The 22,812-nt window shown below is 45.0% G+C and overlaps 1 protein-coding gene across 1 annotated transcript; it reads right to left on the bottom strand.

The window, feature by feature from the left end:
• Window positions 1-560: 560 nt before the first annotated feature.
• On the bottom strand, window positions 561-6,605 carry cbln4 (cerebellin 4 precursor). Its single transcript, XM_015967140.3, has 3 exons — window positions 6,188-6,605; window positions 5,239-5,355; window positions 561-970 (listed from the first exon to the last, which is right to left on the bottom strand). The coding sequence occupies exons 1-3, from the start codon at window positions 6,452-6,454 to the stop codon at window positions 773-775; spliced, it is 582 nt and encodes a 193-aa protein (XP_015822626.1). The 5' UTR covers window positions 6,455-6,605; the 3' UTR covers window positions 561-772.
• Window positions 6,606-22,812: the final 16,207 nt, after the last annotated feature.

The raw sequence follows: 22,812 nt of genomic DNA, 5'->3' as shown, positions 1-22,812 counted from the left end.
AAAAAGAAACCTATGCTATACTCACCCTGCCATGCAGGTACGTAGTTCTCTGGTTTGTTTACTATGACCCAAGCCTCGTACATAGCAGCCTTGTGTCCTTGTCTTTGGCTAGGAAGGACTTCTGCCTTCAAGATGCAAAACTCAGTCTATGTCGTGATATTTTACTTTCTGTACGTGGCCACAGACAACATAGTTGAAACCACATTTCCTGATGTGCGACTCTTCCGTAGTGTTTCGCCCCAAGTAGTTATAGGGTCTATAAAAAATCTAATGGCACGTCTGATCACAAAACTTCACATTTGATCGTAATTTGTCAATAAATGAAGAGTTCTGCTTTGGAGAAATTAAAATTGTTAGGCAACCATGACTGTGTTGACAATAACTAAGCAACAACACTGTCTGGTTGTGTAGACTTGTTCAAAGCGACAGCACAGCTAACAGAAGCACACACAGTTTACAACCAAGCAATCAAACATAGCTGAAAAAGACAGTTGCCATGAGAAATGAAAAAATTGTATCCATATTTCAGCAGGTCAAAGTTAGAAGGGTAGGTTTGTTGCGTCAGTGTTCATCTTTGAGGCTATATCTGTGGACAGGAACGTTTAAAGATGCCTCCAGAGGATCTGACAAATCTCCATGGCGATGTTTTTCCATTAACATTTTTCAATGGTTGGGCAGAATCCAACAGATGAAGCAGCAATGTTTTTGATTATACTGACGACACATGAAGAAATCTTACAATTGTCTTTGTGTTGTTTTCACTTTTCTTTTTTTACAGTGGGAAAACAAGAAAGCCGGAGAACGTCGAGTATTGCCATCCACCAACTAGGTTTCCCTTTTCCAGCTTAAGGTAAACTTTGTCCTCTTTCTCCAGAAAAAGCAGAACTCCATTGGTGGCCGCCTCTCGAGTTACATCCTTGTCTCCTGCAAAGGCGGAGATGACTGGCTTTCCATTAAGCATCAGGTTCACCTGGAAAGTCAAAACAAAATGTAACAGTCAGCATCAAAGCAGTGAGAGGTAACATATTTGTCTTAGACTAAACCTCACAACAACTTATGCAACAACCTTCCTGTCCCTCACCCATGAGCCCCATAAACCTCCTGCTGATGTATAATAAAAAATATCTGTAAAAAATCTCAACGACGCCTGCAGGAGAAGGTCTTTTAACAGAATTCTCTCTGTGGTCGTTAGCATACAGCGTGGTCAGTCAGATCCGATCCAAGTGGTCTGAACAGGACCTGTAATACCATATGTTTGTTTTGGTATTCAAATTGGTAGTTTTCAATTGTAAAGGCATAGAGGTGACTAAAGTTTGTAAACCTATGCTCAAGGCTTTTGTTCTGTCCCTTAAAGCCCATCACACTGTGAGATTTGCGGCTGTCTTAGACAGATTTCTCGTCTGGAGCTTTTTGAGCCATCCCATGACCCAAATCAGCCTCCGACAGCCTACAAGTACTTGACAACCTACGATTCCTGTCTGCAGCTGGCCAATGAAAACGCCGGCACCCCAGACTCCCGCAGTCCCGGCTCCTGGTTCCCTGTCACCGACTCCCCAGACTCCTCTGGCCCTCCTTGCTGGTCCCCCTCCTCCCGCCCTGACCCTCGCCTCCTCTCCTCTCTGACTCTGTCTCCTGCCTCGCCCTCTTCGGTAACGCCTTATCTAATAAAGACTTTTAAGGAACTTTACTGTGTTTGGCATCATTACGGGTCTTCTGAGTTCTGTTTGTGACACTACATCCCACTTTTAAAGAAAGTGGAAGATGATCTTGCAAGATGGAAATCCTTACCGATATCACTCATGGGGAGAGTTGCTACAATTAAAATGATGGTCTTACCCAGAATAAATTACTTATTCTCGATGATCCCAAACAAACCACCAGCTGACTGGTTTAGATCTCTGGACTCCTCAATTACCAAATTCCTTTGGTAGGATGAACCTCCACGAATTAGCTTAAAACACTTCAGAAGACCAAAGACAGAGGAGGACTGGATCTACCCAACATTTATTATTATTTCTTAGCCAACAGGCTGCAATATGTACCAAGATGGTTGCAAGATAACTCACTAGATGAGTCCTGGTTAGATATAGAACAGACACTTTGCAATACGATAGAGCTTTCAGACTTACCATTTATTAGCTCAAGCATAAGAAAACATGAAGGCTTCAAAAGTATTAGTATCAGCACCTCTCTGACAGCATGGTGGGAGTATCTAAAGATGAAGGATTGGACTTAATCCCATTTAATAGAATAGTCTCCCAATTTGGAATAGATAAGAATAGCTTTTTAGAATACCACCTAATTAAATCTGTAGTCAAACAAAAATGTAAGCTCAATTAAATAGAATTACAAACATCACCAAGGGTATTTGACTTCGATAATCTCAACCCCCCCAAACTACTGTCTAAAGTATATAAGACACTGTCCAAAATAGACGATAGAATAGCAATCCCTATTGAAAAATGGGAGGTTGATCTATCAGTCAGCTCAGCCGGCTAGGGGGTGGGAGGCTCAGGCTTGCCGCCGATATCTCCCGGGACTCTGCCGGCTGCTGGTTGTGGCCCCCCCGGGGCGATCCTCTGCGCCTCTCGAGGGGTGCGGGGGCCTTTCTGGTTGCAGTCTCCCTGGAGTTCCTGTGCTCTGGGGAAGCTCCTGGATCTCTGGGACTTGGAGCTCCCGCCGTCTCCTGCACATCTTTAGGGGGCAGATCTGTGGCCCCTCACACTCTCTATTGGACGCTCCTATAGAGAAACCTTACATAAACAAGCGCGTGTACACACACAGGTGCTCACATGGTGCTCTCATAAGTATGGACTTGGGCACGTTCAACACATGTCTTAAGGCTGTGGTTGGCACTAAATGCACTGTGATTTATTATCATGTGATTGTTCAGTTAAACAATGTTGATTATATATTTTTTCATCAGGTTGATGCAGTGATAGCTTGCTCCTGTTTTATTGTTGTGTGTCCCATTTTTTTTCTCTCTTCTTTCTCTTTCTGTAGGTCTAGAAGCAGATTCTTGTTCATTATTGTTTATTTTTGTGGATTAGGACTAACCCTTTTCTTTGTAAAAGTCCTCCATGTTTCCTATGAAAAAGAACTACAGTCTGCAAAACTACAACCACTAGCAGATCTGGCTGCAGTTTTACAGTAACTTAGAGGACTCGAAAGTGCTTCCCTCTACAGTCTGGCATTCATTTCTTCATTCACACACTCATGCAGATGAGGTACATTGAAGCCACAGCTGCCCTGAACCACCCTGACAGAGATGAAGCAGCCGTACACAGGAGCCACCAGTTCCTCTGAACACCACCAATCTGCCTGGATCAACAAAAAATCTTCTACCTCAACACGCCAAAGTCCAACCAGCCATGTGTGATGTCACGGGCAGGTGCAGGGCTCTGAGCAGACGTGGTACTTACGCGCTCAGAGGTATAATTTCAACACATGAAGTGCTGGTATGGTGTACCGGTGCATACCGGCCCTCTTAAAGCATTGCCTCCTCCTTGTCAGTCCTCAGTTGCTTCATCAGACAATCAGTCCACGAGCCTATAATTATTCCTCTACGATGAGTCATGCCATCTGAATTTTCATCTGTTCTACTCAGCTTTTACAATTCATTCAACCTCTTAATCATCTCATCATTATCTGCTAATTTAAACAAAGAGCCTGAGGTGTTTGGCATCCAGAAAGGATGTGTTTCTCTGAAGACGTTACCTGCCTGATGCACAGTTAGTTAGATGCTAAAGTAGACATGTAAGGCCGTATTATCTAGGGATCAAAATAAGTGCCTCTAGCCCACAGGAGAAAAATATGCATGAATCAAATCCCTTTATTGCTTTCCAAGAACTTTGAATGTAAAATATAAAATGATTTAGAAGTCGTACACTCCACAGCTCGCAGCAACACATGCAACTGGTTCAATTCGTACTTTTGGTAGTTGAACATCATCAGATGTAGACAGAAAAAAATAACTGTAACAACGTTCCCGTAGACAACAGCAGGATTTGGGCAAAACAGGTGAGAAAGTCCCGCCCATTTTGGGTTCAGAAATCAGGCAGACCTGACTGTGGAAAGTTGGGTTTTACAAGACGGAGCTGGCGGTTGATGTCATCCACGGCTTCTGCACAGTCACAGCTTACTTCTCACAATTGTGCAGAATCATCATTACATTTGGGGACAGTAGTAGCCCAGGAGGTAGAGCGGGTTGTCCAGTGACTGGAAGGTTGTAGGATCAATTCCAGCTCCCTACAGAGAATGATGCCATTGTGTCCTTGGGCAAGACACTTAGGCCCTGTCCACACGTAGCCGGGGATCCGCCAAAACGTAGATATTCTTCTACGTTTTGGCCTGTCATCCACACGAAAATTGAGTTTTTTCACACGAAAACGGATCTTTTTAAAAACTCCGGCCAAAGTGAAGATCTGCGTTTTCTCCGTTTTGGGTGTCTGCGTGTGGACAGACAAAACCGGAGTTTTAAGGTCCGCAACGTCACTTTCCGCGACAAAAAATGCTGACATCACGTGTGCGACCTGTGTTTACACTAGCCGACAGCATGGATGCCCTCAGAGCTACGCTCGCTTTATCAATTGTCCAAGCGCTTTCTGCTTGTTTGTTTTTGCAAGCGGAATGACTGCTCCTTGCGGAAGACCACAGACGAAGGACGAGGTTAAGAACGGGGGAAGTACTGCCGCCTACAGGTCTGGCATGTCCTTAACAACGTATTTATCCGGGTACGTGTGGACAGAGTTTGTTTTTTAAACAATGTTGTGTGGATGCAAGTTTTTGGAGGGGCGGATATTCGTTTAAAAAAACGGCTACGTGTGGACTAGGCCTTAACCCACCTTGCCTGCTGGTGGTGGTCGGAGGGACCAGTGGTGTCTGTGTTCGGCAGCCTCACCTCTGTCAGTGCGCCCCAGGGCAGCTGAGGCCACATCGTAACTCATCAGTATGAATGTGTTTGTGAGTGGATGAATGGTAGACTGTAGTGTAAAGTCCTTTGGAGTCCTCTGATTTGGAAAGGTGCCATACAACTCTGGGTCATTTATCATTTAGAACTTTCTAAGGTCCTGAAATATCTTGCAAACACCCATTTCACAGTTTGCTTAGCTTTAATTATTATAAAATTAATGAAGTAACATCAGATTTCTTCTGAATGTAGTTCACCATAACCTTCAATAATTCAACATTTTCATCAGTTTATTAGAAACAAACATTTGACTGAATGAGCAGTCTTACCTGTATGGTTTGACTCTGGTACACTTTGATCACATGGAAGTTGAAACTGTAGACTCCCTTTCTTGGTGACAAGAATACAGACTCGAATGTGAAGTAGTTCCCTACGTTCACCAGCACCTGCGGGAGAGAACGGCGCACACTCAGTCAGAAATGTTGCTTTGGAGCTTCAATAAAGACACTAATTTCAAAGGGATTGGAGATTAAATATTAAAAATTGAAATCAGACATGAGCAGTCGACTACACGCAGCCTCCCATCTGGATCAGACACAAACTCAATGTGACACACTTCAAAAATCATTTAGTTCAACTTTTATTCTCAGTGGAGTTAAAACGGGGATCTAATGGTTCTATGGAAGAAGAAAAGTGGACTTTAAAAAGGCAAATTAACGTTTTTCAGACATTTTTACTCTTTTGACAAACCTGCTTAACAAATATTTTGGTTTACCGGAACATGTCAGTCCGCATCTTAAGGTTGTTTTAGCCCACTCCAGCCGCAGCAGAGCAGAGCCGCGGTGTTCTGAGACCAGGTCAGGACTCAGAATAAAATCTGATCGGTTTCACTGATGAGAAAAATGCTCCGAGAGGATCGGAACACCTGGCTGTGTGACTAATCGGGCTCCTGCAGGTTCGGGCTGCTGTTTGAACTGTGCGTTTGGAGCGCGTTCGAGGGTGTGCGCGTGCGTGTGTCAGCAGCTGGAGGCAAAAGTGTTGAGCGCTTGTGCGGGCACTGCAGGGCACCCGCCCTCGAACAGGATCGTTTTGGACCAGAATCTGAACAGAACTGGGTCCGTGTTCTGTCTAATCTCTGGGTGGAACTAAAATGTAGGATGTGTTCAAATGAACTCATAAAAGAGAATGACTCGTTTAAAAAATAATTAAAATGTGTAAAATATCATCTGCGGAAATAAAACAATGTCCCTTCTGATTTCTTTATAAAATGGACCCAACCTGATCAAAGTAGATGATTCTGGTTTTGTTGCTCATCTCGGATGGTTCGTGGTTGTTGCTCCGGACTGCAGAGAAAGCCACCTTGGAGTTGGCGGCGCGCACCGAGATGCCGAGCGGAGAGGACGAGGACCTCCAGTCCATGGCCGGGTTGGAGTCGCACACCACCAGGCATTTCCCTTCCAGGACGATTGGTTCCGTGTCGTTCTGAGCCCTCGCAACCTCTGCGATCACCGTCCAGCTGAGCAGGAGAAGGAGAGACTTCACCATGGCGCTCTCCTTGTTCTGTCACAGCTCCGGTTAGACTGTCCTGCCACGCGCAACTTTCCTCCGCAGGTCTCCACCGCCGCAGACGCGAGAAATTATCTCACTGCGTCCAGAGATTAGCCATGTCCGAGCGCAGCAGCAACACAAAATAAAACAATCCTCTCTAAATATTCCCCCTCGGAAAAACAAAAAAAGCCGTTTCGTTGCTTAACTTTTTCATCTTCAGCTGTGATTAATTCGGATTAGTGGAAGAGACCAGAGGGGACCAGACTACGCTGGACACAAGATGGTTGGTTCCAGAGGACGATCCGTGTCCTGCAATCCCGCTCCAGAGAAGGCGTCTGACAGCAGCAGTTCCCCAAGCCTGTGCGCGCTCACACGGCCACTTTACGCACGCATTGGAATAATTAACCGTGTCTGGGCACAGAAACCGTCCTCCATAACGGATTAATTTATAGAATAGAATAGAATAGAATAGAATAGAATAGAATAGAATACGGAATAGAATAGACTTTATCATCCCACTGTGGGGAAATTCACTTGTTACAGCAGCACCAACACTTTTGAAGATAAATAAAAGAAAGGTACATGTATATAGGCAGTAGACTAGAATTGTAAGCTTCGACCAATAAAAACCAAGAATAAAAAGGAAGAAGCTTGGGTTCCAACACTATGCAGCATACTGCAAGAGACACAGACATGCAATGTAAATCTGGTATTGAATGAGTATTAAACACATACTGAGTATTGCATTGATGGGCTGCCACCTCACCATGGTGGAGGGTTTTTGAGTGTCTCAATGATCCGCTAAGTTGTCTGAGGCTCTCTGCCTCTGGTAGGGTCACCCATGGCAAACAGGTCCTAGGTGAGGGATCAGACAAAGAGCAGCCTGGAGACCCCTTATGATGAATAATATAAATGGAAACTGTGTTCCCTCGCCCGGACGTGGGTTCACCGGGGCCCCCCTCTGGAGCCAGGTCTGGAGGTGGGGCACGTTGGCGAGTGCCAGGTGGCCGGGCTTTCACCCATGGAGCCCGGCCGGGCACAGCCCGAAGAGGAAACATGGGTCCCCCTTCCCATGGACTCACCACTCATGGGAGGGGCCAAAGGGGTCGGGTGCAGTGTGTGACGGGTGGTAGTCGAGGGCGGGGGCCTTGGCGGTCTGATCCTCAGCTACAGAAGCTGGCTCTTGGCACATGGAATGTCACCTCTCTGGTGGGGAAGGAGCCTGAGTTGGTGTGTGAGGTTGAGAGGTTCGACTAGATATAGTTGGACTCACCTCAACGCATGGCTCTGGCTCTGGAACCAGTTTCCTTGAAAGGGGTTGGACTTTCTACCACTCTGGAGTTGCTCCCACTGAGAGGCGCCGAGCAGGGGTGGGCATTGAATTCAATTCAAATTCAAATATACTTTATTAATCCCAGAGGGAAATTAGAGTTTCAGTACACACAATTCAGAGATCAGACATACATGGGCAAGACACATGACAAGAATTGGTGACTGTGTCGTCGTCGTCGTCATCTTCCTCCCCTTATCCGGGTCCGGGTCGCGGGGGCAGCATCCCAATTAGGGAGCTCCAGGCCGTCCTCTCCCCGGCCTTGTCCACCAGCTCCTCCGGCAGGACCCCAAGGCGTTCCCGGACCAGATTGGAGATGTAACCTCTCCAACGTGTCCTGGGTCGACCCGGGGGCCTTCTGCCGGCAGGACATGCCCGAAACACCTCCCCGGGGAGGCGTCCAGGAGGCATCCTGACCAGATGCCCAAACCACCTCAACTGGCTCCTTTCGATCCGGAGGAGCAGCGGTTCTACTCCGAGTCCCTCCCGAATGTCCGAGCTCCTCACCCTATCTCTAAGGCTGAGCCCGGCCACCCTATGGAGGAAACTCATTTCGGCCGCTTGTATCCGCGATCTCGTTCTTTCGGTCATTACCCAAAGCTCATGACCATAGGTGAGGATTGGGATGTAGATCGACCGGTAAATCGAGAGCCTGGCTTTCTGGCTCAGCTCCCTCTTCCCCACGACAGATCGGCTCAGCGTCCGCATCACTGCAGACGCCGAACCAATCCGCCTGTCGATCTCCCGATCCCTCCTACCCTCACTCGTGAACAAGACCCCGAGATACTTAAACTCCTCCACTTGAGGTAGGACCTCTCCCCCGACCCGGAGGTGGCAAGCCACCCTTTTCCGGTCGAGAACCATGGTCTCAGATTTGGAGGTGCTGATCCTCATCCCAGCCGCTTCACATTCGGCCGCGAACCTACCCAGCAAGAGCTGAAGGTCAGAGCTGGATGAAGCTAGGAGGACCACATCATCCGCAAAAAGCAGAGACGAGATTCTCCTGCCACCAAACTCGACACACTCCACACCACGGCTGCATCTAGAAATTCTGTCCATAAAAGTGATGAACAGAACCGGTGACAAAGGGCAGCCCTGGCGGAGTCCAACCCTCACTGGGAACAGGTCCGACTTACTACCGGCTATGCGGACCAAACTCACGCTCCTCTGGTAAAGGGACTGAATGGCCCTTAACAGACAGCCACCCACCCCATACTCCTGGAGCGTCCCCCACAGGGTGCCCCTGGGGACACGGTCATAAGCCTTCTCCAAATCCACAAAGCACATGTGGATTGGTTGGGCAAACTCCCATGCCCCCTCCATCACCCTTGCAAGGGTATAGAGCTGGTCCACAGTTCCACGGCCAGGACGAAAACCACATTGCTCCTCCTCTATCTGAGATTCAACTATCGATCGGACCCTCCTCTCCAGTACCTTGGAGTAGACCTTTCCAGGGAGGCTGAGGAGTGCGATCCCCCTATAGTTGGAACACACCCTCAGGTCACCCTTCTTAAAGATGGGGACCACCACCCCGGTCTGCCACTCCCTAGGAACTGCCCCCGATGACCACGCAATGTTGTAGAGACGTGTCAACCATGACAGCCCTACAACATCCATAGCCTTGAGATACCCAGGACGAACCTCATCCGCCCCCGGGGCTCCGCCGCTGTGTAGTTGTTTGACTACCTCAGCAACTTCTGCCCCCGAGATCGGACAGTCCATCCCCAGGCCTCCCAGCTCTGGTTCCTCCTCGGAATGCACATTGGTGGGATTGAGGAGCTCCTCAAAGTATTCCTTCCACCGTTCGACTATAGCCTCAGTTGACGTCAGCAGCTCCCCATCCCCACTGTAAACAGTGTGAGCGAGTTGCTGCCTTCCTCTCCTGAGGCGCCGGACAGTTTGCCAGAACCTCTTTGGAGCCGATCGATAGTCTTTCTCCATGGCCTCACCAAACTCCTCCCACGCCCGAGATTTTGCCTCGGCAACTGCCACTGCTGCACCCCGCTTGGCTATCCGGTACCTGTCTGCTGCCTCCGGAGACCCACAGACCAGCCACGCCCTGTAGGCCTCCTTCTTCAGCCTGACGGCTCCCCGAACCTCTGGTGTCCACCAGCGGGTACGGGGGTTGCCACCACGACTGGCACCGGCCACCTTACGACCACAGCTAGCAACAGCCGCCTCGACAATCGCAGAGTGGAACAAGGCCCACTCGGACTCAATGTCCCCCACTGCTCTCGGGGCGTGGTCAAAGCTCTGCCGGAGGTGGGAGTTGAAGACCGTCTTGACAGGTTCTTCTGACTGTGGTTATTCACAACCCTGAGTTGTGCTATTTTAATAGAGATAAGAGGGTTAGATGAGGATTGGTTCAGGTGGAGGGAAAAAATGCACTTCAGGGTTACTCTCCACTGGGAGGGGAGCTTTGCTCTGCAAAAAAAAAAAAAAAACCTCAGACAGATATGCAACAGACTTCAGACAACACAACATAAGTGTCCACAAGGTGGGGTAGTGGGTTGGGACTATCCCCACTTCAGTTCCTGCAGCCAAGATAAGCAGCACATGCCACCTCAGTGTAGATAGGGGAAGGAGCATTGAGCGTTGGAGGGTTGCAGTGACCCTGGAACATTTCAGCAGCCTTCCCGCAGTCCCGCCCAGGCTGGGATAGGAGACAGAGTTGAGTTGCCATAGCGACGGCACATTCCACATATCTTCTGAGGGGGGGGGTTCGTTGTAGCCTTGCAGGCTCAAGGGCACCAGATTCCGATTAGAAATTGTTTTGGGGCCAGACAGAGATAATGTCCTCTCTGTCTTACAGTTCCTTGGTCCTCAACCTCTCAAAATCCCAGGTTTTCGTCCTGGCCGTGGAACACTGGACCAGCTCTATGCCCTTAGGGGGATCCTGGAGGGTGCGTGGAAATTTGTCCAACCAGTCTACATGTGTTTTGTGGATTTGGAGAAGGCTTTTGGCCACGTCCCTCGGGGGGCCCTGTGGGGGGCACACCGGGAGTATGGGGCACCAGGCCCTCTGATACTGGCTGTTAGGTCCTTGTATGACCGGTGTCAGAGCTTGGTCCGCATTGCCTGCAGTAAGTCGGCTCGTTCCCAGTGAGAGTTGGACTCCGCCAAGGCTGCCCTTTGTCACCGATTCTGTTCATAACCTTTATGGACAGGATTTCTAGGGGCAGCCAAGGTGTGGAGGGCATCCGTTTTGGTGGCCTGAGGATCAGGTCTCTGCTTTTTGCAGATGATGTGGTCCTGTTGGCTTCATCAGAAAATGATCTTCAGCTTTCGCTGGAGCGGTTCGCAGCCGAGTGTGAAGCAGCTGGGATGAGAATCAGCTCCTCTAAATCTGAGACCATGGTCTTGATTCGGAAAAGGGTAGAATGCCTTCTCCGGGTCAGGGATGAGGTCCTGCCCCAAGTGGAGGAGTTTAAGTATCTCAGGGTCTTGTTCACGAGTGAGGGAAAGCTGTAGCGTGAGATCGATAGGCGGATTGGTGCTGCATCTGCAGTGATGCGAGCATTGTACCGGTCTGTCGTGGTGAAAAGAGAGCTGAGTCAGAAGGCAAAGCTCTCGATTTACTGGTCGATCTACGTTCCTACCCTCACCTATGGTCATGAGCTTTGGGTAGTGACCGAAAGAACGAGATCGCGGATACAAGCGGCCGAAATGAGTTTTCTCCAAAGAGTGGCTGGGCTCTCTCTTTGAGATAGGGTGAGAAGCTCGGTCATTCAAGAGGGGCTCGGAGTAGACCCGCTGCTCCTCCACATCGAGAGGAGCCAGTTGAGGTGGCTCGGGCATCTGGTCAGGATACCACCTGGATGCCTCCCTGGTGAGGTTTTCTGGGCACGTCCAACCGGGAGGAGACCTAAAGGTAGACCCAGGACACGGTGCAGGGACTATGTTTCTCACCTGGTCAGGGAACACCTTGGGATTCCCCCGGAGGAGCTGGCCCAAGTGGCTGGGGAGAGGGAAGTCTGGGCCTCTCGCCTTATGCTACTGCCCCCGCGACCCAACTCCGTATAAGCAAATGAAAATAGATGGATGGATGGATGGATGGTTATTGGATAATGCCAGTACGGCTTAAACTGAGAAGTTATACACTCTTACTGCAGAGGGGATGAATGACATACGGTAGCTTTCTGTTTTACATCTGGGATGTCAGTCTGCCTTTGAAGGAGCTGTCCAAGGTATCCACAGTGGAATACAGTGGGCGGGAGGGTTTTTAAGATGGAGGTCAATTTCCCCAACATCCTCCTTTCACATGTCTCCTCAACTGAATACAGTGGGCAGCTCAGGACCGAGCTAGTTTTGTTAACTAGCTTGTTCAGTCTTTTCCTGCCTCGGTCAGAGCTGCCTGCACCCCAACAGACCACAGCAGAGTGGATAACAAAGCCAACCACAGATTGATACTCTGTAACTGCAAGTGTACCCGTTTAATTATAGATTCACTAGGATAAATTCAATAAAGTTTATCTCTCACCAAATAGAATATTTACTAAGAAATCACAATATAACCGTAGACACATTAGTTGGTATATGTGTGTGTGTGTGTGTGTGTGTGTGTGTGTGTGTGTGTGTGTGTGTGTGTGTGTGTGTGTGTGTGTGTGCTCTGTCTTCTCCATCCCCAGTGAGTCGTGGAGGATGGCTGCTTATACTGAGACAGGATCCTCTGGAGGTTTCTTCCTGTTAAAAGGGAGTTTTCCTCTCCACTGTCGCTTAATGCTTGCTTAGTATGAGGATCGCTGTATAGTCACTGACACTAGTCAGTGACTTGATGCAATTTGCTGGGTTCCTTATATAGGAAACTGTTTTTCTGATTGGCTTAATGACCTGACCTGTATTGGAATGTTTATTATGTGAAGTGCCTTGAGATGACTCTTGTCGTGATTTGGCGCTTTATAAATAAACTTGAATTGAATTGAAATAAAATGATTTTAGCAGCTGGAAAGGAACTCAGAAGGACCTCAGCCTCCTCAGGAGTTGGAGGCGGCTTTGGCCCTTCTTATACCGAGCATCTGTGTTGTTGGACCAGTTCAGTTTGCTGCTGAGCTGAACACCCAGGTACTTAAAGGTATCCACCACCTCCATGTCTGCTCCCTGGATGTTTACTGGTGAGTGAGGAGGAGTGTTCTCTGGAAGTCAGTCACCATTTCCTTTGTCTTACTGGGTGTATGCTCATTGCGGATTCTTTTTTGGAGTTTCACCCTGACAAACCCTGTTTTCAGAGGTGACTGAATGAAAACCATCATGGAAAATACAAGTAGGCCAGTTTAATAAAACTAGTCAAGAGCTTTAGCGATTTTATCTCTTAAATATGTTAATCACTTCTAAAACTATCCGTTATATCTGGAGGTTACATTTAACTGTGGATTCAGGCATCAGGGAATGTTTATGTGGGTTTTAGTTTAATCATGTTTGGTTTTGTGCATCAACTTTCTAGCCTGATTAACTTGAATTTTACCTTTTAGCTTCTGACTCTGTGAACACCCCCTCTTCTTATTTTATCCTTAAATATATTCATTCATTCATTCATTCATTCATTCACAATCTTTCACTCTCAGTGTCTCCTCATGCCTCACTCGTCATCAAGGAGAAGAAATGCATCCATGTCTTATTAAAGATCCTGAGGTTAGTTTAATAACATTCAAAGTGTGTTTTGGGAATACACTTGTATTAATTAAGGTAATGCATTATACTTTTGGTTGGTAGGCCTGCGTGTGTGTTGTTGACTGCTCAGCCTTACATTTCCCACAGCTCTTCTCACCATGCTGCTTGCCAGTAGGAGAATCTTTATTGACATTTTGTGCACATGCACGAGTGTTTGGGTGGCAAGAACACACAAAAATGGCCTGCTGCCAATACGCAACGTACACTTTCAAGAGAGTTTGCAGCCGAAATCCATAATATACACACACAAACACACACACACACACACACACACACATATATATATATATATATATATATATATATATATATATATATGGATATAAACACTTTAACGTCCGAAAAACTTTATGGGAGAAATTCCAAGAAAACTTTTTATCAAGCTCCCAACGACCCGTGCAACCGGCCACACAACAAGTGAACACCTGCTCCGTGATATCCTTTTCAAACTGTGCAAAGTCATTATAGGCAAAATATGTTGTTGTTTTTTGTTTTTTTGCCGCCCAATCCTGTGATACAATGCAACAAAACAGAAACGTTGACGTCACAAAAGATCCTCATATGTAAATCGGCTCATCCCAGGCGGGTGTGCAATCTTGTCCCTGGGGTCCTTTGACGGCTCTCTGGGCTGCATGGTGGAGGTTGGAGTAAGGCTGTGTGAAGGTGTGGACAGGTGTCTTCTATATAATAAGTTCAAACAGGTGTGATTATTACAGGTAATGAGTGGAGGATAGAAGAGCAGATGTAACAGGTCTTTGAGGGCCAAAAGTCTCACGTGTACTAAATAATTATTATCTGCTCGTTTATATAAATAAATTCTTTAAACATCAAACGCTGTGCTTTCATGGATTTTGTTCCACTGTCTCTCACAGTTGAAGTGTAGCTATGATGAAAATTACAGACCTCTCATCGTTTCAAGTGGGGCAACTTTGTGCCCCTCTGTAGGAGACAGCTAACGACTTATTAACACAACTGATTTCTGCATTTTAAACACATTCCAGTGAAAACCTGGCCTACTTTTAGATCCGTCTGCTATGATGGGAAGCTGTCTACACAGTGCATTTATAATCACTGCTGTGTTTACTAATTAATATTAAAAACTGAGATCACAGGTTTATTTTGCGTAACTCCTGTTTTGCATTAAGGAAAGATTTGAGAACATTAATAGAGTTAAAATTTAAACGTTTCTCAGTTAAAATTCGTCCTTGGTCACAGTTACAAGGAGCCACCTCATAAGGCTTTAAGAGTCACATGAGGCTCCAGAGCCACAGCTTGCAGACCCCAGCTCTGGGAGAATGGATTTACAGGCTTTACACTGATTTTGTTATTGCTGTTTTTTCTTCGGTGGCCACTCAGAAGCAATTTTACCTTCCCTGGATTTTTATTGGTGAGTGAGGAGGAGTGTTCCATCTATGTATATATACATGTGTATATATATATATATATATATATATATATATATATATATATATATATATATATATATATACTGTAAGTAACCATTGTAATGATTTGAAGTTGTATACTTATACACTGTAATTAGATAATTTAATTATCTGATTTTGTAAATTTATACACTTTAATTAGGTCATCAGAAGTGGTTGTTTTTATCATCAGGGAGTTTACTTAAACACTCTGTGTTGACTGAGAGACAAGAAAAGAGAGAGAGTTGGGATCGTTTAAGAATCTTTAATTTCTATAACTATAAATTCTTACAATCTACCAGGACTATCTCAATGATGAATGCATATGGATTTAGATGTTTCGTGTGGGTGTGTGTGTGTGTGTTTTGTTCAGAATCTCTAGGCTGATGTAGCGAATCTGGTTTGTTATGACTAGGCTACCACGAGGCTTCAGAAGCTGATGACATGAGCCGCCATATTGCCGTGACCACGTTACCGTATATGGAGTCTCCCGTGTAGATCAGGAAATGCCAGGTTCTAAGACCTCGGTTGTACTGGCGCTGGTGAAACAGCGGTCGCAGCACTACAAAGCCCGTCTGAGGATAGCTCCGGTAGTAGTCGGCAGGCGTCAGCAAGTTCACTCTTATTTTGAAAGAACGTTGTCTCGTTGGTACAAACGACGGAAATCTCCAGCTTGAACAGTTCTCAGCTTAAAACAGGAAGTACAGATGGCCAGCCTGTATTCCTCTTTGCGGTGATGGGTTGAGAGCTGGTTGAAAACAATGTTGAGAGTATGATGTAACTCCTTGGAGCTCGGATCGAGTAGAGCTGATGTCAACGTGGAACTTAACGTGGAACTAACATAAAATGGCGTTGCCTTCTTTTATATCTCCCAGTTGTTTACCAATCTTAGTAAACTGGATTGGACACATTAAGTAAACATCCCAGATTCTCTCTACGACAGACGAAAGTTCTGATTGGTTGAAAACAATGTGTCATGCGTTTCCATGGTAATGTAGATCAGCCTGTCTGGTGCAGCCCTGTTTATTCATTTAAACACATAACTCATGACATCTTTATTTCACAGATCATTCACCTGATTATTAATGATCAACGAATGCTTTGATTAGCTTATCGCAAATAAAGTACTTTGATTAATTAATGAAAAGCGTTCTTCTGTTCTTCTGTCTCTTCTCCTGGAATGTAAACATACTGAAACAAGCGTCCGACCTTGGCGATGGTACTGTGTGAAGGGGCAGCTGTTAAGGGCAGACCATTATAAACTTCCTAACGCTACACCATGGATTCCTTTGTAAACATGGTAATGATAAACCTGATTGTGGTTTAAAGGTTTGTAAAAATAACATTCATATTAGCTGCTATAAAATCTTAAAACCTTCCAATGTTTTCAGATGGCAACAATGCATTCTAGACTAGCCTGTTGCGTACTGGTCCTGTAGGATGTAAAGAGGTGTTTCTCTAAAAAGAAGTGGTCTATCTTACTATTACTATTGAACTTAATTTTGGAAAGTAATCCATAACTTTACACCGTATCAAAATGGCTGATTTTTTATGTACCTGGTGTATCGGAACCACACAGAACTGTAAGTGGGCACAAAGTGGTTTTGACAACCTATCTCTTCTGCTCTTTATTGAGAAGAGAATCTGCCACATAGATGGAACATTCAATGCCTCACTGAAGATTTCTAAGGTTCAGTATAAATGCTACTTCAGGATTGTACTGATAAAAGCCATAAAACTCATTTTTGAAAACCTTCGCATGTTTCCACAATACTCCAGAGGTTGGGTACAAAATGGTTACCAATGAACTTGGTAATATCCTACTCTTATTTCACAGTTAAATATCAAAAACACTGTCATTGAATAGCTGGTGTCAAGTGAAAGCTGTTGGGGAAAATACCTTAAAGATCAACTTTAATCAAATTTTCATACATTTGCAGTGGTCTGTAGTAGAAAGGAATGTCTTGTTAGTCGTTCTTTGGGGATAAAAAGCTCCGGCACGCCTGTTTCATGAACTAGAATTCAACCTGAGGAGAAAGCAGCTTCAGTTGACAGGATTTGGAGTCCTATTTCCTGATATTTGGACACCTGTCCTCTAATTGGCTAACAGAAACGTGACTCTACCATTGACTTGTTGATGTTTTATCTGCGCAATTACCTCAAGCCTGGAGGAGTTCTGCTGTGTAGTGGAGTTGCTAATGCTAAGTTAGCTTCTACTGGTCAAGATATTCTCTGCTGTTTCCTGGACACTAAACCAACAACAACCTCCCCTGTCAAGAGTCAAGATGGGTGAGTCCATGCATGTTTGGTGACAGTGTGACGTAGTTCTGTATGGCTTGAATCGAGTGTTTTTCCATCTATTTTCTATAGAAAATATAGAGATTGCCACCATCTGGTGCTATGGTCCTCTTCCGTAAAGAAGGTTTACGTAGTTGAACTCACCGTACCCTGGGAGCATTTCATGGAGGAAGCATTTGAGCGGAAACCGAACTATCCTCCGAAGCAAAGAATCGTGGCTGGGAGGTGGAAGTCTGCCTAGTGGAAGATGGGTTCAGAGGGTTTTTGGGAACACCCATCACAAAATTGCTGAGGGATTTGGGAATCAAAGGCCAGAAACAGCGCACGGCTGTTAAAGCTACATCAGAGCTAGCAGAAAGAAGCAGCCAGTGGCTCTGGCTGAAGAGGAATGACCCCAGATTGGCCCCCAAGTTGTGTGCCAGGAGGTATGCGGGTGACTCTGATGTGACTCAGGGATCAGGATGCCAAGCACAGGCCCCTGACACGTCCGCTATTTGACATCAAGGCGACTCCCATGGCTAATTGGACTTTGGATGCAAGCTGAGGTCTGATCAACCTACAGCTGGCTCTGGGTAGGGTGTATAGTGTCAAAAGCCAAAACATCCAGTACCCAGAGGTACACTACTGATGAGGCTGCATGTTAAACTCAGACTTCCTGATTATTTTCAAAAAATCATATGAAAAAATGCTTTTTCAGTGAACCTCCTCCTTAAATAAATATGAGCAGATTTCTCATCAAAGAGAGAACTGCTAACCTAAAATCTGCCAGATTTATCTCAGGGATCCACTTATAAAATGCATAGTTCTGTGCTGAGTCAATCTGTAATCTGTGAGGAGAAAAACCTAATCCTTCATTTACATTCTCACCTCTCCTGAGTCATCTCTTTAAATGCTTTTATAATTGTTGAAAACTCAAACAAATAAAAAATCCAATGATGAAACTTCTTTAGATTTTCACCATACTGAACGCTCTGTGCTGAGTCAGGTAAAGAAACACAATAGTTTAATATTAGTATGGTGTTTGGGGTCAAACTGTTTCTGGGGCTGATTTAATGACATCTCAGCTTTGCAAGAAAATGGGAAGCTGTTTTAAATATGCTTCATGTTATGTAAATGAACTGCAGTCAAACCGGTTTGGGTTGAACCAGTACCAGGAGCTCGACATTAGGACTCTGGAATTATTTTCTTTGTTTTTGAAGATGTTGGACTCTCTTGACTTCAAGGTGGTGAAGTTCAATTCACTTCAATCCAAGTTTATTTATAAAGCGCCAAATCACGACAAGAGTCATCTCAAGGCACTTGACATAGTAAATATTCCAATACAGGTCAGTTCATTAAGACAATCAGAAAAAAGTTTCCTATATAAGGAACCCAGCAAATTGCATCGAGTCACTGACTAGTGTCAGTCTTTACAGCAATCCTCATACTAAGCAAGCATTTAGCGACAGTGGAGAGGAAAACTCCCTTTTAATTGGAAGATACATCCAGAGGATCCTGGCTCAGTACAAGCAGCCATCCTCCACGACTCACTGCGAATCGAGAAGACAGAGCAGACACGAAAACACACACACACCAACACCAACCCACCCACACATCCACACACACAACATATATACCAAGTAGTGTCTTTATGGTTACACTGCAATTTCTTAGTACATATTCTATTTAGTAAGAGATAAACTTTATTGTATTTATCCTAGTGGATCATAATTAAACGGGTAAACTAGTAGTAGCACATTCAATGTCAATGAGAGTAAAATGTTGTTATCAGGAGAGGGAGAATGTTTAAGTGGTTAGCAGCAGTGTGCTAGCTGATGGCCCCCTCCATGAGGCTACCACAGCTCAGCAGAACATCATTGTAGCTTCTTCTGGGGAGAAAAACAGACAAAAAAATTGTTAACAGCTGAAATAGCAGGAAATAATTTAGTTAAAGAGCAGACTGTAGAAGAAAGCAGTAGAGTGTGGAAAGTGGTCAGTGTATCCTCCAGCAGTCTAAGACTATAGCAGCATAACTACAGACCTATTAATCAATCCCTTACCAATTAATAGTTACAGCTCTCACCCTGGATTCTCATGTCAGTTCTCTTGTTCGCTCTTCCTTCTTCCATCTCAGGAATGTTGCTAAGCTGAGTCCCATTCTGTCCCGCTCTGAACTTGAGACAGTTCTCCACACCTTCATCTCCTCACGCTTAGACTACTGTAACTCTCTTTTCACGTGTCTGAGCAGAACCTCCCTGAACCGTCTACAGGTGGTTCAGAACGCCTGTGCTCGGCTTCTGACCAAGTCCTCCAAACACACCCACATCACCCCGCTTCTCCTCCAGCTTCACTGGCTGCCACTCAACTTCAGGGTTCATTTCAAGATCCTGGTTCTGGTCTATAGGGCCTTACATGGACGAGCACCATCTTACATTGGTGATCTTCTTAGTCCCTACACCCCCAGCAGGTCCCTGCCTGGTGGAACTCTCTCCCCCTGAGCCTGAGATCAGTGGACTCAGTGGTCTTCAAAAAGCAGCTGAAAACTCGCCTGTTCAAGCTGGCTTTTGTATGACCTTCTTCACCCTCTCCTTGTTCTGCTCTCCCCACCTATTCCACCTTCCTCATGATCCACTGATTTCCCTCTTTCCTATTCACACTCTCTTTCTTTACATTTTTAATCACAATTGTCTATTTTATGCTCATTTTAAATATATTTTCAATCATTTTCTAAATTATTTTTATATTTTACACTTTTTGTTTTTGTGAAGCGCCTCGTGATTTTTATCTTGAGAGGTGCTATAGAAAAGATATTTTCTTCTACTTTCTTTTCATCTTTGGCTTGGATAACTAGGCCACCTCAATTGATGATTTATTTTGCTGTTGAATTTCTGAAGATCAACCTTTACTGATGTATAATTTGCTGTTGTATTTTAAGTTTAAAAACTTAAATACAAAATTTCACTGAAAAAACATTAAATGTCATAAAGTCAATGTCCCCAAAAAGTCATTTTCTGAAGAGACTATTTCTTCTATATGACCCCCTGACATGTCTCATTTTGTATATCCACAACTGGGTTGGCTGGTGACTGAGGCAAGTCAGTATAAATGTAATTTTTGATCATTCATAAAGAAAAATCACACTTTGAGGACATTATTGGGACATCTACATAATTTCCTAAGTAACAGCCTAGCCACTAGTGGCCAGGATAGTGTCTTACCTTCTAATTCAGAGCAGTTCACAGACAAATTTGTTCATTTCCTTGAATTTATGGCTCTCCAGCCAGTGTGTTTTGAATTAACTGCCAAGAAACAGTTCATATGGAAATGTATTCAGTGTGAACTCTTGAAGAAACTGTCAGACCTCACCGCAGCATAGAAAAGACTGCAGCGCTTTCATCCTCATGGTAACAAAAATAAACCTCAGAGAGATGCTCCAGGAAGTATGAGGCAGCAGTCCTCTCATGGACCAAAACACAACCTGATCACCGACCTGCTGCCTTGATCTAAAAGAGTTGCTTGACTGTGCCGTTGGGTCAGGGAACGGGTCCAGATTGTTGTTCATGCACCAAAAATCAGCTCAGAGTACCCACCCTGTTGAGAGGTTGTGGGATGAACGCTAGATTGTGCTCCCATTGAGGACTCCAAAACCATGCTGGGGGACTACATTGCCCAGGTTTTTAACTAACACTCCTAGGAGAGAACATATCACACCTGTACTGGCGCAGCTCCACTGGCTACCCGTAAACTTTAGGGTCAAGTTTAAAATCCTGATTTTTGTTTTTAAGACCCTGAATGGTCTGGCACCGGATTACCTGTCGGATCTTGTCACTAGGTATGTGCCAAACCGGGCATTGAGGTCTGCTGATTGCCTGCTGCTTCGTGTTCCATTAATGAAATACAAAACGCGGGGGCAGCGTGCTTTTGTCTATGCTGCTCCGACACTATTTAATGCACTTCCTCTTTCGGTGAGGCTGGCACCATCCCTCCTCCGGTTCAAATCGCTGCTGAAGGCTCACTTTTATGACCAGGCATTTTTAAATCCCTGACTTTTATTATTTTATTATGTGTCTTTTTATTGACTGTAATTATCTGCCTTGTTGTGCATTTTATTGTTGACCGTGTATTGTTTTATATTGTGTTTTTACTTTTTATTCTGTACAGCACTTTGGTCGGCTGCCATGCCGTTTTTAAATGTGCTTTATAAATAAAGATGGTATGGTATGGTACGGTATGGTATGGTATGGTATGGCATGTGGGAAATGACAGAGTGAACTGGGAAGGTGCGATTAAGAGGCGTGGCCTGCCTGAGTGTTGTTGTGCTGTTGGACTAGTCACAGTTTGGCCATAACAAACATCATGTTCCAACATGACGATACTGATCAGTGTCAAGGACAGTCACCACAAACTGTCTTGTTTTCATCTAAATTAAACTTTTGCAAAGCTCCAACGTTTGTTATACCTGCTCCCAAATGAATAATCAAAACATGTTTTTTTTATGTTCTCTGAGCATTAAGCTGGCATCAAATCCTAGATCTGGTTATATTTCCTAAACACAAAGAAATTGATCTGTGAAGAGAAATCTGGTTTGGGCTTTTATTAAGTTATATAAGACCTCTGAAAGTGAATGGCTTTGTGTACAATCTGTTTCCTGGAAAATGTATTTTCTGTGAATTCAAAACTCCTCAGCAGAAAAACTGCAGTTGGTTCTACCTGCTGATGTGAAGTTGTGCGTAGCATAAAAGTAATGACCTCCTCCACATTTTAACATGGAGATGGAATCAAGTGCATGAATAAAAAATGACAGGTTCTAAAATTTGACCCACAACAAGTTTAGTATATTGAGTTTAATGGGATTTGTTTCAATTCCCTCAAGCTGCTAATGAACAGGCAGCATATAAAGAATGAACAGACTCTCATCAAACCCACAAAAAACCTCAATTTCTGAAGACAGTAGATCACATCCATGGTTTTCCTTATGTGCAGCGTGTAAGTTAAATAAGAAAACCAAGATCAACGAGTTAAAAGTGCAGCCAGTAGCTTTGTAAGGTTACCATGGTAACTTTATAGCACAACTTATTGTAATTGTTGGCACTGAGCAATTTTAAGCATAAAATGGCCAATTGCTTGTATTTTTATAGCATCTTCTTAGGCTTCTACAACCCCCCAAGGCGCTTCACAACGCAGTCAGTCATCCACACATTCACACGCTGGTGGGGGTGAGCTACGACGTAGCTACAGCTGCCCTGGGGCGTACTGACGGAGAGGAGGCCTGCCGAACGCAGGCGCCACCGGTCCCGCCAACCACCACCTGCAGCCAAGGCAGGTTAAGTGTCTTGCTCAAGGACACAACAGCAGCATTCTCTGGTAGGAAACGGGATTGAACCTGCAACCTTCTGATTACAGGACAACCCGCTTAAAGCATAATTGGACAGTTTTCCTTTTTCACAGGTGCAGGAAGCAAAAATGGACAAAAATGTAAAACAACCATATTTTAACATTTTCAGAGGAAACAGGAACAAAAACAAAACTCGTGAAACTTTTAACTGGCATTAATAACTCAAACTAACAAAAGCAAAGCATTGTGTTCTTTTTACAAATTACTGTTAAATTGTTTTTGTGGCAGACTTTTCATCTGTGATGTGTCAGCTGATGAATCT

Source organism: Nothobranchius furzeri, chromosome 15, assembly GCF_043380555.1.
Source record: "Nothobranchius furzeri strain GRZ-AD chromosome 15, NfurGRZ-RIMD1, whole genome shotgun sequence".
Classification (NCBI taxonomy): Eukaryota; Metazoa; Chordata; class Actinopteri; order Cyprinodontiformes; family Nothobranchiidae; genus Nothobranchius; species Nothobranchius furzeri.
The sequence above is the reverse complement of the archived record's forward strand: the minus strand, read 5'-3'. Positions and strand labels throughout refer to the sequence as shown.

Bases quoted from the DNA above. Each gene is read 5' to 3' on its own strand.
- cbln4 (XM_015967140.3), bottom strand. From the start codon at position 6,454: ATGGTGAAGTCTCTCCTTCTCCTGCTCAGCTGGACGGTGATCGCAGAG. The intron at 5,356-6,187 runs GTTGGGTCCATT...TCTCTCCCGCAG, and splicing joins GAATCATCTACTTTGATCAG to GTGCTGGTGAACGTAGGGAA. The intron at 971-5,238 runs GTAAGACTGCTC...TTGACTTTCCAG, and splicing joins ACCAGAGTCAAACCATACAG to GTGAACCTGATGCTTAATGG.